A 25,825-nucleotide genomic window follows, 5' to 3' on the forward strand; every position below is an offset into this window, starting at 1 on the left:
GGTCACTTTTCTTGGGTCGGTCCATCTGCTCCAACTCGAGTCTTCACAAGATGGCATTTCAAGTTGCTAGTGCTGAGAAATCACCTGGGGTCTGTCTGTCCCAGTACACTTCATGTGTGTCCAGAGAGCTGCTTCTGCCCAAGTGAGTAAGCGGGCCTTTGACTTCAAAAAGGGTCTTGTATATTGTAGTTGGGTATCTCTCAGCAGCCAACCCCCAGATGATCCCAGAACAGACCTTCCTTCTCCCTGCATGAGTAAAAGGCACTCCAACTTCTAAAAATCTGCCTGCAATGGTCTCGTTATTACTTAGCAGGCTTCGTGTCATCATACTCTCATCCCCCTGGAGTGACCCCAGATAAGCCCCTGAAATGCCACAGGTGAGAAATCTTAGGGTCACACCTACATTTCACATTATCAAACAGAGAGGTCCTTTTACCCAAGTTATTAAGTTGTCCTCTGAGCACCACTGCCACCGAGGGCCTCGAGTTACACTGCAGCAGCAGCTCTCACACAAGCTACAAACTCTGCTGCACTCAAGTTCTCAATGAATGGCTGTCAGAATTCATGAGCCCAGACCCCATACATAGGTTTCCATCAGTTCTGGCTTTGTGATTGGTCAGTCAAGCCCTGATGTGTGCAGACATCCTTTGCTGTTTTGCTAAGCCCCAATAGTCACTTTGACTTTTTGCCTCACTGTGCAGAGCCAGCGGTGCAGTTTTCATCTTGCTTCCACCATGTATGTTGTGGGTTTGTTGAGTTCTGAGATGAGGTGGAAAATCCAAAAGTGCTCACTAACAAAAGCAAAACAGACTTAAGAAAAAAAAAGATTAAAAAAAACAAAAACACCCAAAACAAACCAAAGAGCGTGTGAGCACCAGAATAAAAAGTCAGAGAGCAATGTCCAGCGTGTCGTGTTAAAGCAGATTTATTCCAATTATATACACGAGTTTGATGTCCGACGCTTGTACAGAATCACGACACCGGCAGCTAACAGGATGTGTGCTTTGATTAAGAAGGTGGGCGAGGATCTGGCTGTCCCCAACATGCACTGGTGACAAATCAGGACAAAGTGATACGACTTAGCAGCGTCCCTTTTTTTTTTGGCTTCTTTGAGGTGTCTTCCAGGTTAGATCCTGAATTATTGACCAGGCCATAAAAACCAAATAGGGGAAAGAAACTAAAGATGCCCGTTTCTTTGTCTGTTTTTTTTCAAATTCCCCCTCACTTCAGTAGCAGAACAGAAATCCCTGTGACAGCTGCGCAGCATGGTGCTTAAACAAACAAACAAAAAAAAAAATTAAAAGTGACATGGCAGTGGGAAAGTGGCTGATGATTCTGTTGCATCACCTGTAAGGGGGTGTTAGACCTCTGCATGACTACTGCACAAATCCACTGCTGGAGGGTCTCTTTCAGAGCTATGCTCCCACATTCACTTGAGCTCCACAAGGAACATCCACCAGGTTGCAAATAATCATAAAAGCTGAAGAGCAGATCTGTGAATGGAGGTGAAGTGCACATGTTCAGCAGTGTGGGTACCCAATGTTTAAAAATCTTCTCACACACACCTGACTGATGTGTGCCCACCCCAACACAACGGAGGGGGTTATAAGCCCTCCCACCAGCACATTAAGTCACTATATGCAACCTGCTACTTTGCTCGGCTGCCTGAACACCAACATCTCAGGTGACAGCAGGATTAAAATAACTGAAGGAAACTTCATAGCTTTTACCTGAATTTGGTGAGCCAAATGTTTAGCCAAACATTTCATTAATCACATATTCCTTGGTCTTTTCTACAATTATTGAACAACACTCTTGAAGTGTGAATTTAATTTTTAACTCTATTTCCCCGTTAATCATATTTACTAAATGAAAGTTCTACTAGTGGTGTGCTGTGGCACAACTGACCGGAACGTTGCAGCCTGGCGCTGCCAGTTAACAGCCGACATCTTTGGTTCCCCTCCACCCCTCCCATAGACAGCTGCTGCAGGGCACAAGATGGGGTCCTGCTGCCACACTTCTCACATGCTCTGCTCGTTTCTCCTTTCGATCAGGAGGTAGTCAGCAGAGCTATGTGCACCACAAGTGCTACATAGAGAGCTGTGCCATCATTATTAAAGCACGGTGAATTTGTGTGGAGGGAGAGGGAGAAGAAAAAGGCAAATCGAAACCCCTACATAAAAAAAAACAAAAAACAAACAAACAAACAAAAGAAAAAAAAACACAAAAATAGGCGTATGGGTGGGCTAGTCAACCTCATTCTCGTTGCTTGCCCCTTCTGGGCGTCTCAGTTTGTCCACCTGTTCGTTTATTTGTCCATCACCCCCCCGTCGGTCCTCTGTCTGCACCGTGAGGCACTCCTCTTCATCCACATGACTTACATCATCATCTTCATCCTCCTCTTCATCATCATTATCCTTTTTTTCCTCCTCCCCTTGCACTTCCATCCTCACTTGGTCCTTGACGTCCAGGTTGAGGTTGACGTCCACACCAAGGTCGCTGTTCAGGGCGTGTGTGCTTCCCTTTGACCCTTCTGGGCTGTGATTTTCTTTGACAGGGGATGAGGATGAGGACTCATTGCTGACAGGCGAGATATCACTGCTGCTGTTGTGATTGGCAGATGGCGAGTTGATCAGACTGGTCGGCTTGAGCGGGATTTGCCAAGAAGGGATCTTTGACGTTGAAGGAGAAGATGGGAACTGCCTCCTGAAGAGAGAGCACAGAGTCTCAGACTGGTTTGTGTTACATTCATCACCACTGAATCCTAAAATTTACATCACCTATTGAAAATAGTCACCCCCTTTTCTCATTTTGTTATACACCATTGAATCATGGTGGATATAATTTTGATTTTTTGACACTGATAAACAAAGAAAAAAAATGTAATGTTGGAAGTAATAACTGACCTCTGCAAAGTGTTCTAAATAAATTATAGACATAAAGCACAAAATAACTGATCCCATAAGTATTAACCACCTTTAATACAATACCCCAAAATCATCACTGGTGCAGCTAATTGGCTTTAGAAGGCACGAAATTAGGAGGTCACCTGTCTGGGATTTCAGATGATTATATTCTAAATGCAGCTGAATGTGGAAGGTTCAACTTGTGGTTAGTCAGTATGGTAGTCTAAACAATACCATGAAGACAAAAGAACATTCCAAGCAATTCTATAAAAAGGGGATTGAAAAGCACAAGTTGGAATAGAGACAAGAACATATCCAAATCACTGAATATCTTTGGAGTCCAGTTAAATCAGTCATTAAGAAATGGAAAGAGTATGAGTATGGCAGAACTGGAAATCTGTTAGACCAGGCCATCTACAAAAGCTGAGTAACCATACAAGAAGATGGTGAATGAGTAACGCCATCAAGAGACCGGTGAGAACTGCTGACAACAGCAGCCAAGACTGGAGACTGTGCAGACAACAACTATAACTGGATTATTTCACTGGTCACCGCTTTATGGGACAGTGAGTGAGAGAAAGCCACTTGTTAATAAAAAAATCTTAAAAAGTCTCGGCAGAAGGCACATTGGAGACTCTGAAGTCAGCTGGAAGAAAATTTAATAGTCAGAGGAGACCAAACTGTTTGACTATCACACTAAACAGCATGTTTGGTAAAAGCCAAACATTGCACATTATTAAAAACACCCCACCCTCAACGAGAGATTTGGTGATAGTGATAGCCTCAGGCTGTAGGGTGTCTTCTCTGCAGCAGGTTCTGGAAGACTTGTGAGGGGGAAAAAGAAAGCAGGAAAATACAGGGAAATCCTGGAAGAACACCTGACGTAATCTGCAAGAAACCTGCACCTTGGGAGATTTGTTTTCCAGCAAGACAAGGACTCTAAGCACAAAGCCAAAGCTATACTATAATGTCCTGGGGCCTCATGTATAACACCTTGTGAAGAAATTCACACTAAAACATGTTGTATGGACAAAACTAGAAATGTGCATAAGCACAAAAAAAAAATCATCTTATCTATAGTATCTGGATAACAAGCACATAATACCATCCCATACAGCTGGTACTGTGATACTCAGTGATGACTGAGAAATACTCAATCAGTCAGCCAGGTGATGTTGAAAAGCTCCTGTGGCTAAAAACGTGAGGGTGGACAGAACCTGCAAAGGAGCAGGTAGCACACACTAAAAGTCTTCCTTTATAAAGTCAGCCACAGTTCAGCACACAGCTCCAAGAGGACAGCTCTTAGAAATCTAAACCTACTTAGAATCAGTGTGATTTCTAAATACATGCTCTCTTCTAATTCTTCTATTTGAGATGCCTTCTAACAATGCTAAAGCTGCCATTGTAGTTGAAATGGCTTGGCCATTCCGTACACCATTATATTATCTGTATTTTTACTTGAGCCTTTCATTTGCATACTGAAGACATGACAAAAACAAGCCAATCTGGCCAGGTTGTGCGTTAAAGTACATGTAGCTCTGTTCTCAAAGCATGTACTTTTTAAGCACAGGGCATCGGTCTTTGTTTTGGATGGAACTGTTGACTAAACGTAGTGTCTAGCAATGCACTGGAGTGCAAGAACATGAACAATGTAATGTCTCCACAGGTTGCTAAAATAAAATGCTGGATAGAAAAAAATAAGTGAGAACAGGGAGATATAGCTGTTACCTGGTCACCATTTAGTTGATTACTATCAGTGCAGATTAGTTGTCAAATGACAAGTTCCAGTTTTGCGAGTACAAAATCCATCTTTAGTGTCAGGGTTTGGGTTTGCTTGGATGGATTAGGGCTCAAGAGCAAACATCTTCAGTGTTTGAAGGCCACTGTGTCTCTACTTGTTTACTGTAGCTAATTTTCACAATTAGCTTTATTGATTCAATTACTTGTTCAGTTGGACCTAGTCAATATTTTTCCACTCTTTAACTATTAATCACCTAAAATGTGTGACAAATGAGTCTGAGCTATGAAATACCACCTATTTCCAATTAAGTGTCCATAGCTCAGTGGGATCCTGGATGCTCGACCACTTGCATCTGTGGCATTCACTTGGCCTAGTGCCACAGTACCATTGAGAGCGTTATCCAAGAAACAAGATTCCAGGACATTCAGCTTGTCTCTTTTAGACCAGTGCCTAATGCAGTGCCTTCAGCCTTGGCACTGACTAATGTGTATAGGATTTTAAATTCATAAAAACTCTATCTGTGGTGGGGGGGTGGTGTGGGGGATAAATTGCTGTGGGAGTTTTCCATCTCGGCGCAATGCAAACAAGATGATGTGCATATTTTTCATTATCATCATAAACACTATCAAGAAATTTAATTTGCCTACTTTGCTGGCTCCTATGTTAGAAAAAAATGCACACTCTCACTTTTTCAAAAGCACTTAGCCGAACTGTAAAGGAACAATAAATTCTTCCTAATGACAATTTCCATCTCTCAGGGGGAAGGGGCGGGGTCTGCATGGCAACTCTAAGGCATGGTTCACCAATTAGCAGTTCCATGCGGGTCACGTAATTTGAGCAGGGAGCACCTTGCTTTTTCATGCCCATCTTAGTGTTAAAGGATGAGCAAATGTACAAGTCGTGTTAAGTGAACAAGTGCACATTTGTGTGTGTGGGAGGAGTGCAGACAGCTGTCCCCAGTACAAGCCACAGTGTCTGCACTAATCACCAAGTAAAAAAGTGGGAAAAAAAATTGAAGTCTCCAAGGCTGGATTTAATAATTAAATTGGTGGTTTAATTCTTCCAAGCCACTCACAGCGCATTTACATGTTTATTCATGGATGTTTACAAACGTCATAAACAAAAAGGTTTTCAGTTGTTACAATGGGGCGAAATATTCAAACCTAGGAATGTTTTTCAAAGACCGAGTCACAAAGAGACCTGCACCCATCATGGAGTCTTATGTACTGCACTAGTTCTAGTGGTACAATCCGAACAGGCCAAAATAGCAAGCATATTATCACAACAACAGAAGATCAAATGTTACTTAAACATTCACATATTTTTCTAAAATTGTTTTGTCCATTAGGTTGCAGGAGGCTTACGTTTACCAATGCACGAACAGGCTCAGCTGGCTACTGGACACTAATAGAACCACCACCACATACAGAAATAATTTACAGTTGCTGATGATTGTAATAAACGCATCTATGCAAATGGGGAGGAAAACTTGTGAACATGGCAAACGTTCAAAGTCCATTATGAGAGTTACTGGATTGGGAACAAAGCCTGTAGCTGCTAGTCAGCTTTAATAACCATTTGCAACATCATGCCCTAAATACCTTTGGAAGGCTTCAGAAATTCAGAGAAATTGTACTGCTAAGTCATGGGTGGTGTAATAAAGAGATCTGATGGACTATGTCCTTTACCCAGCGCTAAATTTAACCAAAACAAATTAAAGCATTTCCGTTACCTTCAACATTTATTGCTTTACAAAAAAAAAATCAAAAAAAAAAAAAAATCACCAAACACAACCAGCCATGCTATGCTTGAGAAAGTATACCTCTTGTTCTCAAAATCAGTTTGGACAACTAGAAGCCAAGAATTGGTGACCTTTTTTTTCCCATTGTGACCTTTCCCACTTGCTCTGAACATTTGAGTGACACCTTGTGGCTTTAGGCCGGTATAAACGCATGTGTGCGTGCTGACTTTTCAGGTTGTTCAATCCAGTCTATCATACTTTAAAATGCACTCTCAGGAAGCAATTTGCAAGAGCGCCCTTTTCACACATCCTGAGAGAAGGCGACGTTGACAGGCGGTAATCAATGGTAATTCGTTAATCGGGCACAAAATGAATGACGAATGAGGTTGTTGAGAAAGCTACATTATACCGAATGCTGATTGGCTTTTTATTGTTACTGACTTTGTAGAATTTTGCTAAGTTGTTAATGCAGGATATAGATTTTTAGGTAAGCAAATCTTTGGCCTGTTGATTCTGTCAGTGCAAGTAATGACTAAAATGGGGAGTGGGTAAAAAAAAAAAAAAAAAAAAGAAAAGAAAAAAGTAACCATGAGTATTTGCATCTTTGTTTCCATAACCAGTGAATTAGCTGGGTGAAAATTCAGCTGCTGGTTATGCGACATAAAATACTTGACTGAATTTGAGACACACTTCAACAGGTGCCAGTTTCAAAATAACTTAATGGATTGAAAAAAGAGAGAGAGAAAGAGGGTGGGTGGGGGGGTGGCGATGTGTTCAGAACATGTCCAACAAGCAGCAACTATCTAAATGTTACATACAAGCTTTCATCCTCATGATTTTCAAAATGTAAATGATTGTTTAAAACTTCATTTGCATTATGACTACAGAAACTGTTGAATATTTATGAAACCTTGGCTGTATAAATTTCTACATCGCAAAAAAGATGTCTTTGCCATACTTCCAGTTGGCGCCCGTCAATCTCGCTGATGAACATGTGCAAGTCCTACTATTATAGTTGCTTCAGGACTGATCTTGAAGTTTATGCATTATACGGCAAAAAAGTTTCCTTGAATACTTGAACTTTGTCCGTTTTTGGCTGATTCCCATATAATGCACCCTGTCTTTTAAAAAGGATTAAAAACAATGTTTAAAAAAAAAAAAAAATTTAAGAGGTGTGCTGCCTCAATTGGCCTTACCCCTGTGACCAAGAACTGGATTAAGAAAGATGTAAGAAATGGAGCCCAAAATTCCAACCATCCATTTTCAGACACTAAGGGTTGACCAATTTTCAGTGTGACAGCGTGTAGATTCAACTTTTTGTTTGGTTTTCACAGAGACTAAATATTTGGTATGAAAATGTAAGTATATGTTAGTGGTCCATTTTCACAGACTCTACAGGTAGGTCAGGTTTAGTTCAGTTTAAAGTGCACTTTCATTTATAAGCCAAGCATGCTGTGCACTAATAATACTGTAAATAAAATACAACTATAGTAAAAACATAAAATAATTGCTTGTTACTTCATTAACACTGAGACCAAGTATAAGCCCTCCTGTGCTAAATTTTCACAAAAATGGTGACAGCAACCTCTTTTAATAAACTGCTGAATGTACTGTTTAAAATCTGGTTTTGGATAGTATTTTTTTTTTTTAAACATTTTTAAATCTTTACGTTTTAACAAGGAATCTGACATTACATGAAGCAAGAGTGTAGTAAAACGAATACTGAAACAGATTTATAAATTACTAGATTCTGATAGATGGACAGAAGTGGAAACACTGAATTCTTTAGGTATCTTGTAAGAACAGAGACAGACAGGCAGAAGGGCATATCCAATGACAGAGCCAGCTAATCAGACAAAGCATGTATATTTGGTACGTCAATCAATGGCAATAAAGATAATGAGGGAAATGATACTAGAAATCAACATCCCAAAGATGTGCATGTTAGCATGATTGGGGATTCAGACAGACCCTGTGTGAGTGTGAGTGTGGGTGTGTATGAGTGGACCCTGTGATGTAATGGTTTGCAATCCAGGGTTGGTTCCTGCCTCTGATGTTGCTGGGATAGGCTCTGCCCCCTCAAGATCCTGAAGTGGAATAATTAGATTTGAGAATGTTATGTTATACCATCAATATATAGATTGCTTATTAAATAACAGAAAGTATCTGAGGATAAACAAAAGGAATGAGAAGAGTGTTATATACAGTAGCAAACATCTAGATATTCCTAAAAGCATGCTTTGAACTAGAACCGATGACTTAGTTTAAAAAAATAAATAAAAAATACATTCTGCTTCCTGATCTGAAATTTTTGATTCCCTCTTCTCAATTAAATGTTCTTTATTTTCTTAATCTGAGACAAAGATTCTTAATCCTTTCATATGACAATGAGTTCATCCTACTTAATAACTTAGAAACTGAGTTAATGTTAATAAAAGTAGAACAAAAAACTGTGCTCTAAGACACTGCTTTGTTTGCGTTTTTGGGGGGTGGTGGGTCAGAAATAAACAACGTTTAATCTCTCAGTGAGAGTATGTAACACAAATAAAAGGAAAACAGAAAAAAGCAGATACAATAATAGAAGTAAGACATGAAAAAAAACCAGAGAAAGCATGAGAAGAAAGTAATGCATGAGAAAGTGACAGGCCTAAAGAGAGCTAATCTAATTGTGTAAGGGACAAAAAGTGAGAGTAATAATTAAGTGAAAAGGAGTGAATGAGTGAAAAAGTACTGCAGAAACCAAATAAGCATCAGAAAGTGAGTAAGAAGGGAATGATAGATGGGAAAGAAAATAGTAAAAGAGATTCCCTCTCTTTCAGGGAATAGCAGCAAACTAATCTGAACAAACCAACCGTTTATTTGACTGGTGTGAATCCACCCTGTGATCTATGCAGATGTCACAAAAATGACAACATTCTCAATGACAGAGACCAAACAAACTAAAATGGTCAGAACAAGAAAGTTCAAGATTGGGACAGGGTTGTTTGTTCTGTGCAAATGGTGTGGAGAATATCTTCATTTAATCAATGAGCCTATCAAACCCTCTGCCTGTTTGTTGTAATTTAACAGACTTTTAGAGTGAGGTTACTACACAGCTTCAGTATTTCACAGTCTTTTGAAACAATGTAATCAAGCATTTTGTCAAAATTGAGAATTCACTTAATCCAAATGTAACATTACCTAATATTGTGATTTGTTAATGTTGTGGGGAAAAACATTTTTTGTATTAGTCTAGAGTGGTAAAAAAGAAAAACTAAAACCTAGAATACCAGGAGCTATTTGCAAAGTAACCTTCAACAGTGATATGGATGGTTCTGTGCAACTGTATGATATAGTGAAGAATGAGAAATCTACTTCCAGCTTTATTTCAAACTGGAGCAATCTTTCTAATAGATGCCAGTCTCAGTAGGAAGAATGATGGACGTGAAGGTGGGAGAGCAGGTTTTTTTCTGACTGGTATTGAGTAAGCGAATAAGAGCAATAAAATGGGTTGAGGAATCAATTAAATTAGTGTAAAATAAACAGAATTACAACTAACAGAGTCAGGAAATGGAAGCACTCCAAAAACTAGGTGACACAAGACAAAAAGTCTAAAAATAGCAGGTAAGAGTAGTAATAACAAAGTGTACAGAGAAATGGAGTGCCCAGACAGCAAGACACACAAAAGTAACAACTCACACACTGCCTGTTCTCCCTGTGTTAGTTTTCTGAGCAGTGCTCTTTCAACTTCAACTTAGAGTACAACAGCAGTGCTTCTTAGCATACTGATGAGTAACTGTTATGCTCCACTTATACCTCTCGAACTTTCACGCATGTTCCAGTCCAACTGAATGTCACTGTATTATGCTGTGTTGCAGGCATATGAGGGAAAGAAAAATGGTTTCAGATAGCGTCTCAGTATTATCCTCTGCACCCCCTCCACTGAAGGGACACAGAATGCTGTTAAGTATTTTTTTTATCCCATTTTTAATGGGAAGAGAGGAACAAGAACGATTAAAAAAGGGAAATAAAATCGAACAGTATTTAGGGAGGATCTCAATTAAGAACAGGATAACAAAGTTTCACAAGCTGGTGTTGTTTTAAGCTATCCTCTACTAGCCTTACACTGGCAACTTTAATTATTTTGAATTATTTTTATTCTCTAGTTTTATTTAAGAAGATTGAAAAGCTAATGATACATTTTGTGTTTCCCATCCAAATGGTATGATCGGAAAGACAATGTTTTAAGTTATTTTTTCCTGCTATATATATAGCACTTACATTCAACAAAAATAAACCACAATGGATGAAGTTTAGAGTTGAATATTTCAGATAAAATCATTGACTGTGATTTCAAGGACAACTCAAAGCATTAAAGTAATCAAAAATACAAGTTGCACAATGATATTAACTAACAGACATAATCAAGAAATAGACACATTTGCCTTACCTGCTCAATAGGAGCCCCTTCAGTGATACAATCTCTGCTTTCAGTTCACTGATGCTCTGGCTTTCTAACATACGATTTGTTGCTGATGCGGTCTGCTGGCAAAATAAATGAAAAGAAAAAGAAAAAAAAAACATGACTATTCAGTACTTCTGACCAGGAAGCGATGATAGTTCAATTCTGTTATGGAACTACCACACCTTCAGTCAGGTTAGATTCACAGCCCAGATGAGCAGTTTACCTTTAATAATTTTGTTTTCCAGATAAAAGGCACACCTAAGCAAAACAGTTAAATGACATATAAGGGAAGATAATAAAAGGCAGGGATTTTGCAAGTGGTCAGTAGCAGAAACCTAATACATTTGCCATACTGTGGTAAAAGGAAAGTTTATTAATATGGCACTGTCTAGGTTGATGTTTATTATGCTGATCTTTCTATCTGTGCTGTAAATCACCCAATGGTATTCCGTCATTTCAGCATCTGCTGATTCTCCCTTACCATATTTCCTTCTACATACTGTATTAATTCAGGTGACTGTGACCCTCTATAATATTTTAAGCACTTTGAGCACAGCACAGACACTAAATAAATAAAATGTATTATGATTACTATTAATGATAATGAACACACAATATTAAGGTATTTTGTGAATAAAGATTTACAATACAGTTATTTTTCTTTTGCAGGTGTTGACAGACAACATAAGTGGCCTGTTCAGGGTCACTCGGCAAGTCAACAACCCTGCACACATTTCTTTTTCCCTATTTGAATTGCCCAGTGTTGGCTACATAATATTTTACATTATTTGCTATAATGCAAAATAAGTAACACATACGTATTTCCTATTTGTGATATTTTTTCTCAAAAGATAATAACTATGAAGAAGGTTATTTATATATAAATACAGATAAAACAAATTTGTCACTAATATAAAATTTGACAAAACTGCACTGCTACAAAAAAATAAAAGGTTATTAGGTAACGGCTCACACACATAAACAAAAATATTTTTAGATGGACATCTATGCATCCAAGTTTGTGTGATAGTATAGTCACAGGAACCACATACGTTTCTAGATTTTATTCTGTAAAGGCTAGTTAATAATACAGTTATCTTTGTAATCTCCTCCTCTCTGAGAGCAGACAGGTGTTCTATAAAGATGATAAATACTTTAACTACTATGGTGAGTACAGAAAGATGCTATCAAGTGTTGTACAGTATTAGTTCAACTCTGGCATTCTGTGATTTGACTAAAAACCATCAGATGGAATGTGTAGGTTCAATTTTCAAGACTTCAGTTGAAGAATGACCTGGTAACATACAATGACCTCAAAGTAACAGCTAATGTCACAAACAATTGTAACAATGGCAGAGTAGTATGGACTGTGAATGTGGAACAGGAGCAGAAGGTGGATCAAACACACCCAGCTGCCTGTAAATCATCATATGTGCTGTGACACAACCACTTGTGTGACTGCCAATCACAAAAATGTGAATGTTGCATTGGCAGAATCTGTTGGCAGTGAGTGTTGAATTACTGGGGAGAGATATGTTAGCACAAAGACGACGGTGTAATCAAGCTGGGGAGTTTCCAATATGTGCAGAAAGCCCTACCTCCTATCTACCTAATCATTTCTGGTTATTTTGATATACTTTTACTTTTTATATGTGTACAATTCTTTAATATGCTTTATTTTCACAATGTTTTGTGAAATGCAGATGTAAAATGACTTTGGGGTAAACATGGCATGCTGTGAGTATGAGCACATGTGCCTCCGATGACTGGCTGATATTTGGTTCAGGACATAACCTCATACTGCAATTAATGCCCTGTAACACCAAATAGAACTTACAATGTATTCCAGCAATGTTGGTTTTATCAAAGTATTTTGGGAAATTTCAGCTACTGGTTGTTTGCAGGTTATATGTATAAGATGTTTACTTTATTCAGGAGTAGTGAGCAAACAAAAGTATTTGCTTTTCTTCTGAATTCACAACCATATGGAGTTTCACCTTTTCTGCTTATGTGGTATATATTTAAAAATAGCTTGTTTTGCATGTCTGTCTTTACAGAATAATTGATTGATGTTTGCTCCACTGTTCAGCTATATAATATTGTGAAGAATCCTTTAATCCACCATCAAGAACACTTAACTCAATTCACAGTGAAAGGGAGTCCAGAGTCCATGGCAGCAGCATCACAAGAAAGGTAGGAACCAAGCTTGGGCCAGATACCAATTAACCACAGAACACACTGATATATATTCACTATCACTCATTGTACTACATTACAATAAGCTGACCACCAAACCACATATGGTATAGTGAACTTTGAAAGCATGGGACTTAATTAGAATGAGAAACTGACCACATCAGTCTTGTGAAATATAAAATATTATGAGTGGTTTCTCATTTTAGGGAACTTCAAACTGACATCATTAAGCACAGTGTCAAGAAACAGCTAAACATTAATTTCTCTAAATAAAACTAAAATAAAAAGAGGAACTACACTCAACACAGGAAAACAATATTTAATAAAGGCTAAATGACAAATTAAGGAACTTTCTCAAAACCGATAAGGAGAAGTTGTAAAAAGTCTTTCATAACGGATAAAAACTGAAACATACAAGCATCATGCACATGAGAAAGAAAGTGAGAGCTATTTCAGTATTTTAAATAAAGAAAATATCACTCCATGTTGTGATATCACTGAGTTAAGTATTGACAAAAATTATAAATCCTTCCACAAATGAAATACACTGACAGGGTGCTGGAAGTGCAAAACCTCATTTTTATTTTTAGCAAAGCCTCCATCTGTTAAAAAAAATAAGCCCACAGTTCCAAGGAGAACAAAGCAATGCATATCATGCATATTCTCTGGAAGAGAAAAAAAGTTTTATTTTGATGCATCACAGTACGATTTATTATGCAACCCCTGATGAGAGGTATGAACAAGGCACTATGAGGTCACACATAATATACGAAGCGGAAAAAAAACACTAGCTACTGCTCTGCCATGTGAAGCAAACCAAAATTAGTCAAACCCGTTTTGTACTAAAACAGCTGCTCAGTCCATTCTGACTCTTATGCCCTCTGCATCTGCCATATTTGATTGCACAGGCTAATAGCTTATAAATGGCTAATGCTGACCTGTGTACAGTTATCTCCAGTAGCAAGAACGGTTCAACAACATTTCATTTAGACAGCTACCACACCACATGGTATAAGGTCAGCAACAGAGAGGGAAGATTAGAACCGGAATTTGTGGGACATCAAAGGTGAACTCTTCAAAGTACGTATTAGCCACCCTGCTTGGCGTAGTGTTGCTAGGACCTTAAATATAAATTTGACTCCAGTGTGTTCATCTGATGTACTAAAATTTTACAGTTTAAAACACTGGTCACTAAAACAAAGACTGTATTAAGAGCAGGATATTTCTCTCTGAGAAAACTGTGGTTAGTAGACAGATGTACTAAAACAAAGAGCACAGTTAAAGGGCTGGTGGATACAAACACAACAATGTACTGAGCATCACGTTGTCACTGCTGTCAAATGCTATTTTTTTAATTCCTGTGAGCTTCTATGGTACAGTTTTTTTTATATGGAATACTATCATATCACCAATCATGTCACATGAAAACAGACAGAGTTTCACATGAACCTATAATTTTCTGAAGAATTCAGAGCAACATCTTTATTATTATTTTTAATTTGACTGGCAGACAGATGTGGAAAAGACCCATTCTTCTTTCCATACTGCATGCTTCTGAGATCAATCTGTTTTATTTATGTACAACATTTTGTTTGCAGAGTAGCCTCGGGGAACTATACAAAATAAAAGATGCCCAACAGAGCATTAATGAAAGATGCAAGAATAATCAATCAAACAATCAATACATTTTTTAATGTAGCATGGTCAGCAACCAGAACAATCACTACAAGACTTTGCCTTTTTTTAAGCTGGAAAATATTGTATAAGAAAGTTATTCTATTTATTTCACCATAGAGTCCAAATTACAATGTAGATACAATTCTGATATACACATTTAATTACTATGGAAAAAATAATCACACAAATACCATTGCATCTGCTAAATTTATACAGATGCAAGAATACCTTTGTAGAATAATTAATGGTATGGGTAACTTGCGTACACTTTTTCTAAAGAATTATTAAACTCCCTGATGCTATGACAATTAAATCAGCACAACTCGGATATTTTTAAGACATCACAGTTAGTTAGTTAGTTTTTTTTTTTTTTTTTTTTTAAAAGAGCTGCTATCCAGTTTTTGTACACTACAGAATCATGCAACTGCACGTTAACTGCCTAAAATTATTTATGGTTATTCAACTTCCAAACAAGTGTCCACACACTGTGTATATTCTCTCCACTTCACCAACGTTACTTCCAATCTGTTGTCTTTGCATACTGTGAGTTAACAGTGATTAGTATTCAAAGACCGTTCTGCTACAGGTCATCAAGGATGCCTAGCTCAAGCTTCCATTAGGCACAGTCTTTACATTTGTACCTAGTCACATCACTGGTTATATTAGATTTCTTCAATTTCTCCAAAATCCTTGTCTAATTACTTCCTTGTTAATGTCTAATATTTATGCTATACAGCTAAACATTCACATATTTTTGACAGACATTATTTAGATAAAACTATTTAAGTGCACAGTGTTGTATGATTTTCAGAATGTATTCCTGCTCAACTGTGTTCCAGATATGGCTGTGATTGAAGATGAAAACATGTAAGAATTAATGTAGTAGTGCAAATTAAAAACAAAATCAAATGGCTATTGCAAAAACTACATATGAATAAAAAGAGAGCAGGATTTAACCAGTTTTTTTGAAACAGTTCCAAAATAACAAACTTAACAATATTTGTTCAAGAGGATCCTACAACCTCCAATCTGCATTTGGTGGCACATACTTTCACTTTTATAGAGGAAAAACAATATCCAAATGGGAATAACATTATTTGTACAATACTATAATAACTGAAATGCTCTGATGCTCCCTGATACAGAGTGCAAATTTATTTTCAATACATTTCAGAGCTCTTCAGAAAGCTAAATGAGTGTTGAGGACAGGGCCCACTGTTATAGAGCACCTCTGTCATTTGCCATGATCTTGGCCACATACATTTCACTGAGGCAACTATCCGCCAGACCAGCCCTATTAGCAACAGGGAAGAGCAAAAATCCATCACTGTGACCTTTATGCAAAATTAAAAATCGGTTGAGCTTGAGTAACCAAAGGATTTTCAGTTCCTTGACCTTTTATATAAAACACTACTGACTGAGTTTTTTTTTTTTTTAAACATCTCGATGTATCTTTAGGGTAAGGTCATTCAAACTGTGTGCAGAAAGCAGTGAAACTAGTTCAAACCATAAATGAACCAAGGAGGCATACTGTAAATTTTGTAAACTTTATCCACCTTGCTTTCATAAAAATGTAATCTCTGTGTCTTTTTCTGTTCACAGCCTAGCCATGTGTACCTTTTTTACAATGGTAAATATTCCTATATCCCTTTGGACATAACTCACATCATTAATGGATAGTGTCAGTTATGACAGGACTGCCTAAACCTTCTATTAATTTGTTGGTTAGTGCAGTCTGCAGTAAAATCTGATCATTCTAAAAAAAATACACCAGAAGAACTTGCTTTCTGGAAAATAAAAATTGATCTTTGTATTACTTGTATGGTTGAGATTTCAAAGCTGAACGCTTTTTCCCTTTTCTTATATTGTTAATCATGGTACATACACTGCCGCCGCTTGCCTGCTACCACCTATATATGCCATAGTATCACCAAAGTTTGTTGGTGTACTCTAGTGCATACACAAGCGAAGTGTTCCATAACAGTTTGCCTTAATCATTCTGTGGAGCTCTGCAACAAAGTGTCAGCCAGGCCTGAGCTGCAACAAAACTCTGTTAGCAGATGGACAGAAAGTTAATGTTCATTTAAACAACAACAAAAAAAAAGTGAATCTGAAGCACCTCAAATAATTTTGTCTCCATGGTTAATTAACATGGGATGTTTGTCAGTATTTGAGAATTGACAACATGTTTTACCAGTGTATGAAACTTTACCAATTTACTGTGAATATAAAATATTCTACACCTACAGGATATCATAATTAATAATTCTTTACATTTATATAGCGCTTTTCACAATACTCAAAGCGCTGTCCACACATGGAGGACCTGGGAAGTGAACGGCATTGTGTATTTGTAGCACATTTGTATATATTCAACCAAAGACGAAAATATAAAATATTTTAATCTCAAGTCAATTATTGGTTGACATAAGGCATTATGGAGTGCACACAAAGGAGACAAGACATACAGTTTTACTCCTTCAGAGTGATATTTTTGCATAATAGCTGCTCTACATTCTTGAACCAATTGATCTTATTTTGAGGTATGCAGGACATTCTTTGGCAGCATCAGGTTCAAGATTGGAACGATACTGGACTATGTGACATACTTAATTAAGTTTGACCACCTGTACTGCTTCAGTCTAAGAGCAAGTTAGAATACTTTTAAAACCAGATTCCTCTTCCTCTTAAGGCTCATCTGGCAACACCTGTTGATGATAAACATAAGAGACTTGGTTGAAGAGTCATCCAGTAATGATGTAGACAGAAGAGACCATCAAGGAGGTGTAACTAATTGTATGTGAAAATTGTTTACAGACTGTTCATGAAGTTTTTAATGCCACACACAAACAAAACTGCAGCTACCAGCTTGACCACAGTGTGCCTACTATAACATCTGTAGTTAGGGCAGGGTGATACAACCTAAAAATAAAATCAAATTATTTCACACATATATGATTTTAATTGATTTTATTTTTATTTAAATGGCAAAAAAGAAACACTGCTCAAATAATTAAACAGTCAAAATGCTCCAGAATATCACACGTATTTCTTTGGCGACTTTTTTTTTGGTACAAAAAGGCATGTAGAAAAAGTGGGAAAATGGAATTGTCCCCTGAATGCTGCTCAATGGTTGCTCACTGCTCATAGTTGTTAGCATAGGTAAAGTATAAAAGATAATTTTTTTGCCATGGGGATTGATAAAGTGTAAATCCAAGTTAACAACTTAGAACAAACAAATAAAAAGCACCTCTTGAAAAAAAATGTTTTGCATCCCTGAAGGACTTTTTTTTTTTTTTAAACAAAACATTCTAATTGGCAAATTAAAATCAAATTTGAGGTGCTTTAAATGTCCTTTAAAGTTTTTTTTAACAGGTATTACACAAGAGATCCAAGTCGGTCTACTTCTTCTAGCTTGAGGCATGCCCTGTGGCATGTTACAATGGTGCAAACATCCCCACTGACCCAAGCACCCCCTCTGATAAGACACCTGCAGCAGGAATGGATAGATATCTCATGGTCAGGTTAAAGACCTTTGGAAAGTGTGATTCATGGGGCTTCTTGAAACTGAATTTGATCAGGGTCTGGGAAATTACATCACTATTGTTACACAAGTGTTTTGGGAATGCTGCTAGCCTGTGCATCTTGCAGAACTCACTCCTCTCACTCAGCTGTGTGTCTCGAATGGTGATGCTGGAATAAGATGGTCTTTAAAGTCTTAAAGTAAGTTTTAAAGTCTTTATTGACTTTACAACAGACATGAGTTTGTTTGAAATCAGACTTTGCACAGACATGAGCTCCTCACTTGTTAACATATGTCCTTCCTTCTGGTACTGTGTGAGGGGGCGAAGCGGTTTGACAGAGAGCAAGTATGGTGTGTTATAATTACCCAAGTTAAAGAGCATCAAGATTTTAATTTTTACACATGGCCCAAAATAAAAAATTTGAATTAGTCAATAAAATCAATTTATCGTCCAGCTCTATCTGTGGTGCTTATTTAGCAAAAAGCTAGAAAATGTATAGTTAGTTTTTTTGGTTATGCAAGTGATTATATACACATTTCTGTCAAACTCCCTAAACAACTTTTCTGCAGGTGTAAATGAATTAATGCTTGGCACTACAGATAGAGCTGTTAAAATGCTACAAGTAATGCTCATGTACTCATGGCTTGAAACCACTGCAGTGCTACACAGTGGCCTTAAGAGTTTAATGACTGCACCATGCATTTCACATATGCATTATATTAATGTTCTAAACCAGTATTACCCAGTAAATAAATGCAGCCAGACTAAGCTAGCTGTAACCAGATCCAGACACTCATACACACACACCCATGCACACACCTGTCTGATAGAAGGAATGCAATTTAGGAATGTTTAAGGAAATGAGAATTTCAGGAAACAGCACCTAACAACACTTAGAGAACACCAAAACTACATATAGAAGGGCAGCAACTGAACCACAGTTAAAGAGGTATACAGTGGCAACAAAATCTACTGTGCCATTTTGATACACACGATGATTTTTTTGCTGATTGCAAATATAACAAAATGTTTTATTTCACAACTGAGAATAATTACCCAGCTTAAAAAAACAGTGTGATGCAAAAACAAACATATAGTCTGGCTTCCAGTCGCAAATTAAAGGCAGAAGTGCTACAAAATGAAAATCAAGTAATAATATAAATAATAAAACATGCAGAGACATAAGCTCTTGCCAAACAGAATACGACTTTTCTCCTTTATTTTTCTCAGCAGTGCTGCAGAGGACAAGGCAGTAACGAATGACACAAAAATCCACTTTGTTTGTCAGGGTCTAGGACAGTTCAGTAATCAAAGGCAGATGTGTTGCTGATGGACAATGATTTGCAAGTGAGCAAGTGGCTTAATGGAAGTTGTTTCTCACTATGGTAGAGGACAAGCCATCATCGTTTGAAATGGAAACAGGTAAAACAATTGCACATAGAAAATCTGGTCAAAGGTAAAGGTTTATTAAACAAAAATGAAAATGAAAGCTTTTAGATTGGCATTGCTCCCTTAAAGAAACTATTAAAAGCTCAAAATACTGACAAAATTTCATTAGGATTAACAAGCATTCACTAATAATCACTAACCCATTAAATGAAACTGGAAACCATGTGCAGTACTTCCCTTAACCAAACTTGCAGATGTACTTGTAATTTAAAAAAATCACCTGTCAAGAAGACAATTTATGACCACTCACTCAACAAATTTATATTAAGACTCTAAACTGGTTATAATAACCTTAATGCAAACTTCTTGCATACCTGATTTTGATATTGTAAGAGTGTCTATTAATCTGAATATAAACGTACATGCAACTAACATTAACAAACACCTCTGCTTCAAGATAAATAAATGTTTGCAAGATGGAATACAGGAACTAAGGGTTTTTCAAATGAATACAAAAATACTATAAATAAAACTGACTGTCAGGACTTGGGGAGACAGAATCAAATGTGCTGGTAGCTTCTCACAGAAAAGAAAAGGCATTGCCTTCCTATGACTGACAAGATTTCCTGTAGACACTTTGTTAAAAGAGGATAGTGTGGTAGGGAAACAATGATGACCAATGAAGTGGCAAAAAATGGTCTCCACAAGCAGCAGTGGAATTGGAGTAGGCAAAGAGCTATGTGGACAATTCAAGTTTAAAAAACATCCACGTAACACTGTGATTCTTAAAAACTTAAAGAATAAAGAAGAAGCATTTTTTTTTCAATTTCCACACATATAATTTAAAAGAAAGGGCTAAAGACCCTGTGCTTATGATGCAGGTTCTGTTCATATTTCTCAACATAGTATCAAAGAGCATTAAACGAATCTGAACTAGGGTCAATGCGGCTTCTGGCTCTGCATTCGCACTCTTTACATGGAACCACAGAACGCTGACCACTTTACGAGTTGCAATTAGAAAAAGGAACATCATTGCCATCCACAAAAATACTGGGAGCATACATATTTAATGTTATAAAACATCAAAACTATTTTTTTTAAATAAACACCCACTCAAAAAATGTCAGGCCACTATCTTCCTGTCTGGAGAAAATGCCTCAAAAATGTTCCCAAATAAAAAGTTTCTTGCATTTCAGTGGTTTGAAGCCTTAAAGAAATGTTTATTTAGCATTCGAAGAAGCAGCAATTTAAAATATGTTCTGGTTTAAACAAGCATTTCCGTGTTAAAAGCTTTAATTGCCAAAAGCCTAGTGTTTTATACTACAGGGCGAAGCCGAAAAGCCAGCGCAGAAACCACTAACTGAAAATGATAAGTAGTTTTAACAGCCTGAACATGTGTTCTTAATCACACGCTCAGGACCTGAAAACAATTTTCCAATTTCCCATATGGCCCCAACACCACAGGGATCCACGTCTCCAAAGAAAATTTAAGATCAACACCCCAGCTATAAAGAGCAGTTTATGATTTGTTTAATGGCTATTTTGATAGGAAATATACTGTTGGATACACCACAGACATTCAATTCAGGCTCTTGCTGCAAATGATGAAAAACCTAAAAAAAAAAAGTTTCATTTATATTTTGAGGTATTTTTCCCTCAATCTTTCTGCCTCTTTAGATTCCCACGCTTCTAATTTTGACACCACTTATTACACCAGTAGAACAGAAAGCCAGCATGCAGTTGTTCACATTTAAGAAAAGAAGAACAGTACCCCAATTTGGTCATTTCATAATTGTCTTTCTTCAAGTATGGAAGAGATCAGTGTGGCCTTTTAGTATATATGCTCATTAAACCAGAGTGTAGAAGCAGAATTTCAACAACTTTCAAGTGGCAAAATGAATCAAAACACTGGTGTGCAAAAACAGCCAGTGGAGGATGTTTCAAACTGAATTTTAGGACTGAGTGATTCCTAGTTTAATTAAGAAAAAACAAAAAAGTCCTTTGAAACTGTAGAGGAAATGCTAGGCTGCATCACCAGGTATAATCCTCAGATGACAAAGGTCAAAGTTGTATGGTGCTCATGAGATTCACTGACAGGATTTAGGAAAAATTCTGGAAATCACATTGTAAGTTAGAAAGAGCAAACTTGAGACTTGTGTTGTTAGGATTAGTTTTACATTCACAGGAAATTCCTGACAGTTTCTTGTACTTTGAGTGAATTACGATAAAGTAGAAAAGGGTCTGTGTTTCTTAGATCTTGCATTTAAAATACCAATGTTACCAAAATAAAACTTCTTTCGGCCAATACAGCTGCTTCCTCAGTCATCACCACATTGCCACTTCCAAAAAAAGTGGTAAACAATAAATAGGTAAAGTTTGTGGGAACATCCTGTGATTACAGGCAAAAAATACAAACTGATTGGTCTCTGTAGCAACATCTCAAAACAATGCTGCCAAAAGGGATTCTTATCACTAGCACTAATCTTATGTCTGTATTTCCCTAACATACTTACAATGATGAACTACTGTGACCATTGAGAATTGAAAGTCTTGTGTTTATTTTTACCTGTATATTCAGCTTTCAAAAGCAATAAAGAAATACAAAATTAAAGGAAAATCAAAACATAAATCTATTTTTTTTCAGATGTTACTTATTTTGTACTACATGTCAGAAAATACATTTACTTGTTTTTCTAAAATCCAGTACAGTACATAAAGGGCAAGAATGTCATGAAAGTTTTATGGGAAGCACAATAAAAATACCATTTGGAGATGCTCCCTATTTTAGAAAATGTTAATCCTCATTTAGCCCTATATACCTTTTACATAGAAAGTATCTCACTAATTTTGTCCACTTAATGTACCTAATCATACGGTATTGGGGGGGCTAAAGTATTAATTGTGAATTATCACATTCATGGGGGTCTTCCATTCCTAACTCCAATGAATGTAAAGGGGTTTACTGTATATCAAATGGGAAATACAGGTAAGAAGTTATATTCTTCTCCTCTGAATAGTTAGATGGCAGCTCTGATGCAGATGAGGCACCATAAAGAACTGGGCAGAGACTTGTGGCTCTCCACTTACTCTTCAAATGGGACCACAGAACACAGACCAATTAGAAAAGGGTACATCACTGGCATACAAAGAAAAACTGAGAACATACACATTTAAATGAAAAGCCCAGTGGGCCAATTCTAAGCTCTTTTCCAAAATAAGAGAAACTGCTAAAAAATTAATAACAGTCTTTATTTTAGTGGGGATACACACAGATTTGCACCAGCAAAAGGCAGTCATATGTAATGTGTTGGCTTCCTAATGCACCAGTAAAATCCACCTTGGACATGTGGATTAGCTCTTGTTGAGAACTAAGGTGGGTCCAATTTCCAGCTGGCAAAAACACTGATAGGTACGGGATGACTGCCATTTCTGTAGGACAGTTTTAAAAGCTATCTTCTACATTTTAGGGACAAAATTATAAGGTGGTCTTCTAAGAAAGCACACTGCAATGTATAAATATTTAAATATATAAATCCTTATAAGTTTGTAATCAATAAGGGAGATAAGCAATACCTGTGCAAATGTCTTTAAAAGAATTTAACAAAGTGCTGCTTTAGCCATCACACTTTGTCTCAATGACTGCTGCCTGCTCAATGCTTACTGCCTGTTCAGGATTACTATACGTCGGAGTCAACTAGACAGCAAGTGGAATTCAGAATAGACATCCCATCTGCTTTCAATAAAATGACCCAGATACTCATATTGTTACGAGAAAAACAACTGGCCAACTGTTAAAGAAGTTGAAATGTTAAGCATTTTGTTACACAGAAATTATGTAAGTGTTTCACTTACTGCAGTTTATGATTATGGTAAAGTCACTGCAGAATGGAGAGCAATTTTAGTTTAATGGCTTTTTCGATTCTAAAACGCAACTAAAGGAATGGTGCAAGGGTGTCAGCACTGTAGTTGTTTGGCTGTTTGTGGATTGTTAAATAGAAGACTTGTTCTTGGATGAAGATCTCAGTTTTTCAGACAATTTATGCTACCATTCTTATTGTATGCAATGAGCTTTGTGTAGTATTAACCAAAAAAATTACAAGTATAACTGGCAGATATTAGATTTCAGGGCAGGATTGGCAGCTTCTATAGATGGTAAGACCTTGGAGTAGAACAGGCTAATTCTGCTCCAAAGACAACCTTTAGGGAGAGAACCAGGAACAGATTCTAGAATACGGGAACTCCCTAAAAATTTCACATGAGAAGCTAAGGAATGCCAGCCACAGAATATTACAGCATCAAATCATACCAGTAAGAGTAAGAATTCAGTTGCTTAAATATAACTGTATCAGGACATCTCTTTCTTGTTAAAATTGCTCCTATCATACTGTACAGGAATACTATTAGAACAAGATAAAGATAATCAAAAACGTTTGTGTAATTTTCTGATTTATTTAATTTGGCAAAAATGTGCACCACTTTCTACAGATCAAATGGAAAATTTAATAATACAAAAGATTCAAAACAGTAGATTAGAAAATAGTGTATATTTTTGCTGGCATACATTAAAACTAAAACACTTTTCATATTATTCAAATTTACAAAATTCTGTTTGCAGACATTATTTTGAGCTGGACAAACAGCTCAGAAAATCTATGGTGGATGTTTGCAGAAGCCACTATAGCCTATTGACTGAATAATTTAAACATGAAAGAGGCTATATAAATAAAACTGTTTATAATGAATATTTATAAGTTAATTTCTAATTTGCAGGACCGCCAGTATGACTGTAACTGAAATAATTATAATTTGATCATCTAAAACTGACTGAATCCTACTGTTTAGGGAACAGAAGCCCAATTAAGCAAGTCAAAGTCATCGCATCATAGATTGTTTTGACACTGCGTGCGGTGCTTTAAGGTCTCTGGCACTCACAACAATGAGGCTTGTTCTGCAAAAATTAACTAAATCTTCAAAACTGACACGATGCATTAAATGAATATTTGCTGCAGAATACTGCAAAAAGTAGAATGGTTGCAAGATTTTACTAACAGTATAATTTAAAAAAAAAGTCCTAAAAAGACTAAATCCAAGCATCGCAATCAGAGACAGATTTAAGAAATATAGGAAAGAAGACATACGAACAATTTTGCTGGGAACAGGCCATTCAGCCAACCAAAGCTTGTCAACTCCTGTTCACATAACTTTAGGAAAATATCATCTGGTTGAGCTTTAAAGGTTCTTTAACACCAAGCACCCATTGAGATGCCTAAGCATTTTCTTATCATTGCTGTCTCTCTCTAGCTTTTCTGAAAGATTTCAAATGGTTAAAATGGGTGATGCATCATTTTATTATTATTTGTTCTTGCTTGAAAACTAACAATTGTGTGTCTCGGTTTGATTTCTACATTGCACCTGATGCTGTTAAGTTAGGGAAATTTGATCATGCATGAATGGAAAGATGAAAAATATTATTTATTAAAAAAATGAAGTGTGTTTTTTGGTTAGTAGTCATTTCTTCAAGTGAAGGATATGACGAGACAGGCAACTCTACTTTTAGACTCTGATACAAATAAAATATTGTGATTTGATTGATTTTTAATAATCTAGTTACTGTATATGGGCGGCACGGTGGCGCAGTGGGTAGCGCTGCTGCCTCGCAGTTGGGAGATCTGGGGACCTGGGTTCGCTTCCCGGGTCCTCCCTGCGTGGAGTTTGCATGTTCTCCCCGTGTCTGCGTGGGTTTCCTCCGGGCGCTCCGGTTTCCTCCCACAGTCCAAAGACATGCAGGTTAGGTGGATTGGCCATTCTAAATTGGCCCTAGTGTGTGCTTGGTGTATGGGTGTGTTTGTGTGTGTCCTGCGGTGGGTTGGCACCCTGCCCAGGATTGGTTCCCTGCCTCGTGCCCTGTGTTGGCTGGGATTGGCTCCAGCAGACCCCCGTGACCCTGTGTTCGGATTCAGCGGGTTGGAAAATGGATGGATGGATGGATAGTTACTGTATATGTAATATGCTATTAAAAAAGGTATGTGGTTCAGTTACCCACATTTGTTTTAAATTCCAGGTCAAAAACAAGATGAAGTATATCTGTTCAACTTCATGAACAAATGAATGAATAAACTATTTGCGCCTGAATAGTCTAAATAAACATGCCACTTTAGTAAATACATTTTGAAGAGGGCTTTGAAATGAATAGAAATTAATTACACA

At 37.1% G+C, this 25,825-nt stretch overlaps 1 protein-coding gene across 2 annotated transcripts in view; it reads right to left on the reverse strand.

Annotated features, from left to right (window-relative positions):
- Window positions 1-909: 909 nt before the first annotated feature.
- pex14 (peroxisomal biogenesis factor 14) overlaps window positions 910-25,825 on the reverse strand; it is a 319,589-nt gene continuing 294,673 nt past the window's right edge. The window contains exons 8-9 of one of the 2 annotated variants that reach the window (XM_028807829.2): window positions 10,818-10,909; window positions 910-2,706 (exon numbers count right to left, since the gene is read on the reverse strand). In XM_028807829.2, the coding sequence (XP_028663662.1) occupies window positions 2,247-2,706; window positions 10,818-10,909 (552 nt within the window). In that variant the 3' untranslated portion in view covers window positions 910-2,246. Of the gene's footprint in view, window positions 2,707-10,817; window positions 10,913-25,825 lie in introns of both variants that reach the window. The other variant, XM_028807828.2, reaches the window with a different exon arrangement.

This window comes from Erpetoichthys calabaricus, chromosome 8 (genome assembly GCF_900747795.2).
Source record: "Erpetoichthys calabaricus chromosome 8, fErpCal1.3, whole genome shotgun sequence".
NCBI lineage: Eukaryota > Metazoa > Chordata > Cladistia > Polypteriformes > Polypteridae > Erpetoichthys > Erpetoichthys calabaricus.